Raw genomic sequence first — 10,444 nt, 5'->3', positions numbered from 1 at the left:
GCAGACCTACTTTGCCTTGGCCTCCCTCCCTGTAACTTAGCTCCCTTCAACTTCCTAGGGACCCCGACCTTTCCAAACGCCCAGTTGCTAACTTCATTTTCACAGGAAGAGCAAAGGAGCCATGGGGGTGGTAAAAAAGCAGACTGAGTCCAGAGTGGTAACATTTATTAAGAAGGAGGGTCTCCACATCACACACCCAAGCCACACGGCAACTGTGGTTTCTAAAGAGAAAGGCGGGCAGGCAGAGGGCCCTGAACCCCAGGGGACAGGTAACTTCCGTTGGATGAGGGGGAGTGTGGGCTTAGGGTGGAAAAGACCAAGCCTCCCCCCGCCAACTCCTCCAGTGCAGTTTAGGAACTAAAACACTGCTGCCCTCCCTGCCGCCAACACCAGCAAGCCGGCAGAAGTCTGTCTTGTCTTCCAGCAGCCCCGTGGGTGATGGGCGCGGCAGGCAGGGAGAAGAACGTGTTGCTATCTCTTACTGCTCCTCCGGGTCTCTTTGCCGTTACTGACAGGGTTGCTGGAGGGGCCGGGAGAACCAGCAGGTGTGTGGTTGGGCTGGCTTCGGGTAATTCGGGTGCTGGGGGGGTGGGAAGGAGTGTGAGGGGGGTGTGGGCCGCCACCAGGACCTGGAGGGGCACTCAGTCCGTTCCCGTTTTGGCTCTCAGCGGCTAGTAGGAAAAGGAGAAGCACAGGAATCAGAGATTTAAGGCAGGAGGAGGTCCACGCCCAAAGCCTCCCTCTGCTCTAGTGAGGAGCACAATCTTGTGAAGCACATTAATGCCAAGTCGACGAAGCGCAAAGGATGTGTGGGTTATATGAATGGTGCCCCAGACAGGACTTGGTCATTTTGGAAGTTGGTACATGAGTCCTACTATGTTTTGCCTTTTATTTTGTTAATTTATTTTTAAAGATTTATTTTATTTATTTATACAAGAACCAGGATACAGGCCAGATGAGCGAGAGGGTGAGAGGATTCACCAGAGACAGAGCAGGGAACAGAACAGGCAGACTAATAAAATACACTGCTGAGGGGAGCAGCAGGCGAGACAGGAGAGGTCTGCCACGCCATGCGGGACCCTCACCGGCCGGCCGGAATCGAACCAGCGCTATAGAGGCTGTGGCAGCTTCAGAGTGCTGCCCTCAACCGCCTGCACCACCAGGGGAGGCCCCTTTTATTTTTTTTAAAGATTTATTTATTTATGCATACAAGAACTGGGGCTCAGGCCAGAGGTGCAGGGGGTGAGAGGATCCACCAGAGACAGAGTGGGGAACAGAAAAGGCAGATTGACTGAAATCCACTGCTGAGGGGAGCAGTGGGGAAGACAGGAGAGGTCTGCTGCGCCCTGTGGGTTAGCTCCCCGGCCAGCCAGGGAATCCCCGGCCAGCCAGGGAATCCCCGGCCAGCCAGGGAATCCCCGGCCAGCCAGGGAATCCCCGGCCAGCCAGGGAATCGAACTTGTGTTGCAGTGGCTGTGGGTAGCTTCATAGTGCTGCGTCTTAACCACTTGCGCCACCCGGGAGGCCCTGTTTTTCCTCTTTTATTCACCTCTTATACCATCAGGAACTAGACTTAGAAGTCACTGTTTAGCTCTAAGCTCAAGACTCGCTGACAAAACACCCCTTGAGCAAAAGTGACTATGAAACTGGAGACGCATGGGAAGGGGGAGGACCTGAAGTGTCTGTAACATGTTCAGTTTGGAAAAATATTATAGACAAGAACAAGCAAAAATTTTACAAGTGTTCTCACACCCCCCTCAAATAATAAGTGACATTTTGGTATCTATTTTAAATGTTTGATTGGAGCCAGGTGTATGATGACATCCTTGGGTTCCATAACTACATATCACTATCACTGCACTGTCTCCTTCAAAGACTACAACTCCTCAAGGCAGGTGTTGGCACAAAATAGGTGTTCTGTAAATGTTAGACAAAGGCAGAGGTCTGCCTTTCACATATGCAGGGTACTACTAGCCCTACATGAGGTAGAAGTCATTAGTTAGTGGTTCTCAAACCATATCCCTACCAAATTCTGCTGGCCTACCAGACTAAGATATCGGCAGCAAAAACTAATGTCCTCTCCTCAATTCACAGAAAAAGTCAGGTGAGGGCATAGAACATGAATGTTAAGTTTTTATGACATACATTTTTTTTTTTAAACCTATTAAAACTTTTTGTACCTGTTAGCAGATGACAAAGTAAATAAATGCGGCAAGTGATATAGGACAAATAGGCTTAAATATGCCATACTTCAAATATTTTTTGCTAATTATGGCATCTTAGAGCTGAAAATAGATAATAGTCATGTTATTATATAGTCCTATTACAGGCAGGGAATTGAACCACACGGCACAGCAGACCTCTCCTATCTCGCCCGCTGCTCCCCTCAGCAGTGTATTTCAGTCAGTCTGCCTGTTCTGTTCCCCACTCTGTGTCTGGTGAATCCTCTCACCCCCTGCACCTCTGGCCTGTATCCCAGTTCTTCTATGCAGACATAAGTAAAATAAAAATCTTAAAATACAGGAATAATTCTTAAAAAAAAAAAAAAAGCTGATGATTTACATTAAGGTCAATTTCTCAAGAGCTCAGGAAACAGGGAGTTAAAGTTCAGAGTAGAAGAATCGTAATCCCGAGGGCCAGGGCCTAGAAGTGTGGTGACCCCAAAAGAGAATTATTTGGTGCACTATGGCTGTGCAGCGGTGCACTCCCTGATGAGTCTCATAAACCGCAAGGTGCACTGCAACTGTGTAACAAACTGAAATGGGCAAGGGGAAGGGGACTTTCTGGCAGAGACACAGCGAGAGTGAAGGAATGCAATCTTTGCGGAGAAACGGTTCTCATTCTTGCCTTTGAGGTGTAGTGCCAAAAGCTCATCAGGGCTCTATCAGTGATGGAAACAGGTCGCCCCCAAATCTTTTCACTGTGGGGACTAGTGAAAGAACTGGGGAAAGAACTGGGTAGAAGGAGATATACTGAAAGTAGAGAGATTTGACCGATGGTCTCACTCATAGCAGGAATTTAGAAAACCTAAATAAGCGACCAGGAAAAAGACTAATTATAATAAAGTAAAAATCAAAATCAACAAGCAACTATAAACCAGAGACATGCTACGGCGGGGCGGGTGGAGGGGGAGGAGGGATTACGGTCAAAATAAGGGGGTGGGAATTGTATGGGGACTATAACCAAGATGAAAATGCACACATTGCGCAAAAATGATGTAAAAAATATAGAAAATTAAAAAGAAAAAAAGAAAGATTTCGAAAAGGGATGGGAATGGAGGAAAAGCACCTTTCCAGGCTGGCAAGGGTGAGAGAGCCAGGACTAGTGGACAGAAGGGGGCACGTTACCTGGAGAAGCAGAAGGGGGCCCAGTGGCAGGCTGAGGCGCTGCAGGGCTGCTGTCGTTCTGCACCTGAAGGCACAAGTTACACATTCAGACCTGGCTCGCTCCCCTGCTTCTTGGCCTCACCTGCTCGCTGTCCCCACACCATGGCCATGGGACTCACCATCTTGCTGGGTGCTTGCTGGGTGCTGTACTCTGGGTTGGGCTCACTGAAGTTAGGTACCTCAGAATAAACCATGCAGAATCTGCAAGGGAATAAAGTGGCCAATCTCTCAGAAAGGTCCAGATACAGACGTGGACTGCATACCCTTGTGCTGCCCCCTTGCACGCCTCACACTGCCCCTTGTATGGAGCATCTGCATGCCGATCCCCTTACTCACTCTCCAATCTTCTGAAGATCACCCCCGCGGCCAGTGTACAGTGTCAGACAACCTTTGAACACTGAAGCGTACCTGTGCGGGCACGGAAAGCTGGATTCAGAGCAATCAGATCCACTATGGGCACAGTCACCCGTCCTGCCCTTGACTGTTCCTGCCCTTGGATAACCAGGAGCGACCTGGCGACTTACCCTTTGGTGAGCCGGATAATGTCCCCAGGCTGGATGAGGTTGCCCACATCATCCCACACGGAGATGTTGATGCTGCCTGTTTTGTCCGCCACTTTGCAAGTGCGAACCTCGTGCCCGTCCTTTGTCTTGGTCACTCGGCCTGGAGGGAACAGATAAATTGGGGGTGGAGGGTGGTCAAGGAAATGGGAATGGTGGCGGTCAGAGGAATGAGACCTAGATATTGGTGGGGTGAAGGAAAAAGCATACAAACAGGACAAAGCTAAGTCCTGGGGATAGGACGGTGACCGGGGCGGGGAGGATGGTAGCACCATGGAGAGGGTCCTGAGTGGATGAGGCTTATGAGGCTTATTAGGCAAGAATTCAATCTATTCTAAACTTGACTGCAATTCTCTAGGCAAAGGTCTAAGAGAGACTGGGCATGCATATGTGGTGTCTTGGGGTGCATCCTGCCATTCTGGAAGCAAGTTAAGAAGGGGGCTGGTGTTCTCTCCCTTTACCCCAACCCTAAGAAGCCATGCAGGGAGGGGGATGGGCAGGCTGGGAGGGGGCCCACCACCCCAGCAGAGCCACCTGTCTCCAGCACAATGAAGATGAGGTTCAGATTTTTGAGCCCGGGCTTGATATCCTTCACGAAGGTCTCCGTCGTCATGCTGGCCCGGCCTCTGCACTCCACTGGAAGGGAAAAAAGGGGGGTGAAGCCTCAACCTTGGAATCTTAGCCCTCATGCTCCACTTCCCAAGGCCTACCTACCGCGCTAGGCTGGAATCAGGGAGTCGCGAACCCCCTAACTCGTCTCAGAGGTTAGGGACGAACATCCCCGAGGGCCTCCAGCTTCCAGATCAGAATTAGGGCGGGTCTCCAGCAGGCTTCTTCCAGGCCGAAAGGCCCGGTCCCGGGATGCTCTGTTAGCCTCAAGCCCCGATGGGGACGGGAGTGGGGCGCCTGGTGCGGCCAGAGAACGGGCTCTCACTCTCCAAGCCTTCCCGAGCCCTCGTCCGGCCCCCCCGGGACTCGGCGCATCCCCAGTCCCCCCGCAGCCCACCACCCACCCGCCGGCCGCCGGCCCGTGCACGCCGCGGAGCCGCCCGCAGGGGGAGCCACGGGCCCCGCCGCCCCCGGATGCCGCGGGCGGAACGCGGGAGGGCGGCCATTCCCGGAAGTTTCCCCGCGGCCTCCCCGGCCAATCAGCGCGGCCCCGGCGCGGCCCCGCCCCCGCCGGCCCCGCCGAGCCAATGGCGAGCGGGGGGGTCGCGCGCCGAGGGGGCGGGGCGGCGGGGGCCCGGCCGCCAGGGGGCCCGCGCGCCCCGACTTCCCTCGCTCGCCCGAAGTGCTTGGCTCTCGGATTCTGCTTCTCCCCGAGACGGTGACGCGGAGAAGTGCCAGGGCTCGGGGCCCGGCGGACGAGAGCCTGAGCCCGGCCAGCGCTTTCCTGCGCGTCCCGTCGCCGCGGCGGGACGCCCGCCCGCCCGCCCGCCCGCCCCGGCCGCTGGCGGCCTCGCCCTCTGCTCCGCTCCGGCGGGACGAGGTCGGCGGCTCCGCAGCGTGGCCTGGTCCCTGGGCAGACGGCGGGCGGCTCTCTCCGGAGGCAGAGCACCCGGAGGACAAAGAGCGCGGCTGCCAGAGCTCCTGCTGCAGAGCCAGTGCGCTTCTCGCCCAGGTCTGGGTCCCTCGCAGAGAACCGAAGTTGTTGCAGAAATAAATTCTAGCCTTTACCCAGGCAGGGGAAGAACAAGCGGTACTTCAGGAAAGGTGAGGTCAGGAGAAGCTTTATTACTCATGCATGAGCTCCCAGGCCTGGGTAGCCATAAGGTCTGAGCACCTGTCTAGGGACAAAGGTTTCTTTTAGACACAACCCTCTTGCATTGATAACATCGGTCAGTAAGCGCAAAAGGGTGACAGCAGACAGGTATTGAAGGATGCCCTGGGAGATCAATCAGCCTGGCGGCTGCCTGGCCTTATTAAAATATAACCTCTTTTAGGTAATCTCATCTAGCTAGGCTTTAGAGAAGCAAAACTTGTTTACTTTTCATTATTTCCTGCACCAGACCTATGACTCTTTTAGCAGGAAACAGGAAAGACTTCATTTGATTAGCGGTTCCCTTTCAAAATGAGGCCCAAGCTTTAGTTCCCTTCGGTCCTTGCTAGCTTTGTAATGCTGAGTAGCGGCCCATTACACGGAGACAGACGACAGTGCATCGCCACTGCTTAGAGAACAGCCACAGCAAATGCTGTTTTCCTAGCAGCTTAGCCTGAGCGGTGCCGGGGCTGTACTGCCCTGGTTAATGAATTCCTTACCTTCTCCTAGAGTGCTCTAGACTCCACCTCGACTTTCCTCGCAGCCCGGGTTCTCTCCCGCCCACACCCTCAACCACGGTGTTGCCTCCTAGGGAAATCAAAGCGCAACCCGGGAGGACATTGCGTGTCCCTCCTCTCCCCTCAGGTGCTTCAGGGAACCCTCGGAGTGTCCGGAGCGCCCACGTGGATGCGGCAGCGCTGCGGCCGGGAGAGGCGGGACCCTCTGGGCACCCCAGATCAAAGCGCCGCGGCCAGACGCGCTCCCGCTCCCCGCCCCGCGGTCGCCCTGTTGACTGCCGCGTCCACTCCCATGACTCTGAGTCACAGGGCCGGGAGGCTCCAGGATGCTAACCGCGGTCGGGAGGCGGGAGCGGCGCTGGGAGGTCACACGGCGGGCGGCCTCCTAGCGACGACCTCGCCCCGCGTCGCGAGTCTCGGGCGGGACACGTGCGCCCGCCCTGGCGCGGGCCTGGGGGCGCGGCCCTGACGCACGCGGGGAGCGCGCCGCGCTGTCCCTCCCGAAAGGTCCGCCCAGGCCTCCCCGGGACCATAGAGACTTCCGGCCCCCAGCGGAGGCCTGGCTAGCCTTCCCCACCTCGTTGACCACTCGCGGCGCCTCGGCTCGGGCTGAGGGCAACAAAGAGGCGGGGCTTGGTGACGCGCTTCCGCCGGGTTGCGCAGCAGCGGTGGGCGGGGCGAGGGGCCGTCTCAGACCGAGGCGAGTGGTCGGAACGTGCTTCCTTGTCTTCCCCCCGCCGCTTCCCTTCCCAGAAGGGCCGGACTCGGCGCCGGGGCTGTCTCGTGGACGCCGCGGCCCCAGCTCCAGCCGGGCCGGGGCACGGAGGGTCCAGACCGCTTCCAGGCGGTGCGTACTGCGCCTGCGCGGGCTCCCACCCGCGCGAGGGTACGGGGGGGCGGGGGCGCTGTCCCGGGAGCTTGGGGCGGGGGTTCCGTGCTGGAGGTCAGGGGAAGGGGTGGGTGGGAAGATGAAAAATGGAGGAAGGGAGCAGCAGTAGGGAGGAGTCGGGAGGTGAGAAAGGGGCGCTGGAGGCTGGGTTTGGGGGCGGCCCATGGGTAGGGGCGCTTTAAAGAAGTGCGGGAGGGACCGGGACGCGCTGGCGGGGAGGGGGACCCGGGCACCCCGAGGTGTTTAAATGGACAATGACTGACGGGCTGCGGAGGGAGGAGGAGACATCCTGGGGGCCAGCCCGGACAGGGGCGGCGGAACCTGAGCCCCCGCCCTCGAAGCGCCATTGCTTGGCTCCCCTCCCGTGCCTTGTCTGTGGCAGCCTTGTCTTCCTCCTCCACCCCGTCCCCGCTCCCCCACCCCTTCGTGAAGGAATCTCACATTCCTTGCATCCCTTCCCGGCCTTTGCAGCCAGCTCGTCTGTGCGGGCTTCACGCACCGGAAAGCCTTCCCCGAGCCTGGACGAGGGGAAATTGGGGCGGTGGGGAGGAGGGGCCGCAGGGGAGCGGAAAGCAACCGGGGTGAGGGTATTTTGCCTGAGGGACGTTTTCCCGGTCAGAGGCTGACTTCATTTCACCTCATAAATGTGGCCATTAATGAGACCACTGAGCCACTGTTCTTGGGAATCGTGCTATGATAGTGACACCCTAACCCCTTCCTATACCGGTGATTTTGGAGTCTGCCAACTGGGCAAGAACCGAATGGGTGTTGCTGGCTGATCGTTTTCCCCCAAATAGGAATGGGGTGGATTAGTGGTAGGGAATCTGAGTGATGCAATAAGGTTACTGCCCCGTGTCCAGCCAACCTTGTGGCTGGGCCTGGTTCCCAGTAATTGAAAAAAAGGAACAAGCTTCTTATAAGTATTTCCTTTCCTTCCCTCAGTACTCTAACCTTTTTTTTTTTTTTTGTATTCTGTTACTACAAATAATTTCTTACCTGAGGATAGCAGTGTTCAGTATACATTCACATTTATTATCATTTGATCTTCAGGAGAACATATAAAGGATATAAACGTTTTCCTTGCTTGACAGGTGAAGAACCTGAACTACAGAAGGGTTAGATGACTTGTTTAAAGTCATACAGTTCAAAGATTCCAAGTGTTTGATTCCTGGTCTTCTCAGTTGAAAAATTCTGTTTTGTTCTGGCCAAGGGATCACTGAAGTAGGATTTACCTTTCCAACATAGGCAAGTACTTGCTTTCTGAGTCACTGGAAATATTTCTTGAGGTGTAGGTGCAAATGCCAGGGTGGGGAGATAGTAGTTGTCCGCATGGAAGAAACATTGTACCCTCCTCTGTATTATGAATGGAAATACATCAAAATACATCAAATCTGCCTCCCCCTATGTCCTGGCAATCATAGGGAAGAGAAAATGGCATTGTATCTTTATATTTTTAAAATATCACACTGTGTTGTAACTAATGCACATAGTAAGCTGAGTATATGTCCTCCACTCAACAATGAAATGGTCTCTGTTTTATGGGTAAAAGTCATCATCTTACTCCTTCCTAATAGCCCCTGGGTTACTGATTTGTAATGTTGAGGAAAGGAGTTTGAACAGTGGCTGTTCTGTGTAGTGTTGAACAGTCCTCTCAGCACTCATCTGAATGACGCCCATGGCCCTCTGCTGGGTTCCTTCCTTTTAGTGATGAGATTCTGGTTAGCCTGATCACACCAATTCTAGTCTTCCCAGTTGTCCACTCACTCCACAATCATTTCCTGATTGACTGTCTCTTAATTTTTTTTTTTTTTAAACTGCTCCCCTCAGGAATGTATTTTGGCCTGGGAAGTAGAATTGCACTTCTACCTACCTTCTTGAGGAGCTTCTCCTTTTGAAGTAGTATTTTCCAGTTGGAGGGTAGGCCCAGAATTCTTTCTACGTGAAATAATTTATTCAAAAGCAGTTTGGGAAACAGCAAATGCTAAATTCTGTGCATTATAGGAGTTCTAGCATTGTAGAGCCACAGGACATCACCTATTTGTACATTATGCACTAAATAAAAGAGCCTTTCTTCACCTCAAATTCTTGCTTCTTTCTCTTACCCTCCCTGCTATGTTTGAATTTCCTGGACCACAGGTTTGATTCCTTAACCAGTTACCTCACTCCTTCGAGGCTAGCCGTATGCCCAGTGCTGAAATCTGTAGTCTTAATGGAGATGTGTCATTCTCCCCAACCACCCACCAGATCCAAGTGTCAGTCTCGCTGCCAAGTGGAGGTGGTTCCCCTGACTCACCTTTTTCTTCCTTGTTCTATTAATAGAGTGCCCCTGATTGTGACATCACCTCCATCCACTTGGCGATGGAGCTTGTCACTAGGAAGGAAGACTCCGTCGGAGAATAGCCAACAAGATGGGTTACTGGGAGCATCTCTTGAGTGGCACTGAGTGGAGGCACCAGGGGATTGGAGCCTCGTGAGCAGGGAACCTGCCCCCCAACACTTGGAAGGTAAAAAACCTTAATTCAGAATTCCATTGGAGGCTTCAGCTGTCTTCTCTGCTAATTTGGGTTCTTTTTGCTCCTGAACACCTGATTCTTAAAAACTTCTTTCTGCAAAAAAACTTCTTTTTCCACAATTAACCCATCTTTGCATATTTGTATCTTCTATAAACTGTTAGCTTTGGCAGGTCGGTAAATTGTTTAGTAAATTTTGTTTTATGTATTTTATATCCTATATACACATTCATTGGACACAAGCCTACACCTTAGTTTGAGCACAAGGATTGTGTTTCTGTTTTTTTACATGTTTCCTCTGGAAGAGGGCCTTGTATAGAGGATGACAGTGAGGGTTGGGGTAACTCCACGAATAACACACGATACTGGTACTGGTGACTTAGTGGGAGGTCCTTACTGACTTTTGAAGGCTGGTAGGCCTTACTTTAGATGAGTTCTTGAAGAATTGTGTGCCCTCTGGATTCTTTTGTAAATTGAATCAATGAAGATGTACTATAGGAAGAAAGGGGGGAGAATGTGTGTGCTTAAAAATTCCCTTTAGAAAATCCAGCATGAATTACAGCATTCTGTGGCCCCTCTTTTCACCTCACAAGTGAAGAAGCTGAGTTCATAACTCAGTTCCCTAAGAGGGGAAATGACGTCAATCTAAGGGAACACTGGTTAAATAAAAGAGATCATTTCCTTTCACTTAAAAAGTCAAGAGAATTGGGCCTCCCTGGTGGCACAAGGGGTTAAGCACCGCACTATGAAGCAATCCACAGCCTCTACAGCACAGCACGATTTCGATCTCCGGCCGGCCAGAGAGAAACCCACATGGCACAG

At 53.1% G+C, this 10,444-nt stretch overlaps 1 protein-coding gene across 1 annotated transcript; it reads right to left on the bottom strand.

The window, feature by feature from the left end:
- Positions 1 to 185: 185 nt before the first annotated feature.
- Positions 186 to 4,559, bottom strand: NABP2 (nucleic acid binding protein 2; the record flags this gene model as incomplete). Its single annotated transcript, XM_084255955.1, has 6 exons — positions 186 to 671; positions 3,348 to 3,411; positions 3,506 to 3,587; positions 3,723 to 3,794; positions 3,911 to 4,049; positions 4,481 to 4,559. The coding sequence occupies 6 exons, from the start codon at positions 4,557 to 4,559 to the stop codon at positions 472 to 474; spliced, it is 636 nt and encodes a 211-aa protein (XP_084112081.1). The 3' UTR covers positions 186 to 471.
- Between the last annotated feature and the right edge of the window lie 5,885 nt (positions 4,560 to 10,444).

This window comes from Talpa europaea (genome assembly GCF_964194135.1).
Source record: "Talpa europaea genome assembly, chromosome: 15".
NCBI classification, from domain to species: Eukaryota; Metazoa; Chordata; class Mammalia; order Eulipotyphla; family Talpidae; genus Talpa; species Talpa europaea.
The sequence above is the reverse complement of the archived record's forward strand: the minus strand, read 5'-3'. Positions and strand labels throughout refer to the sequence as shown.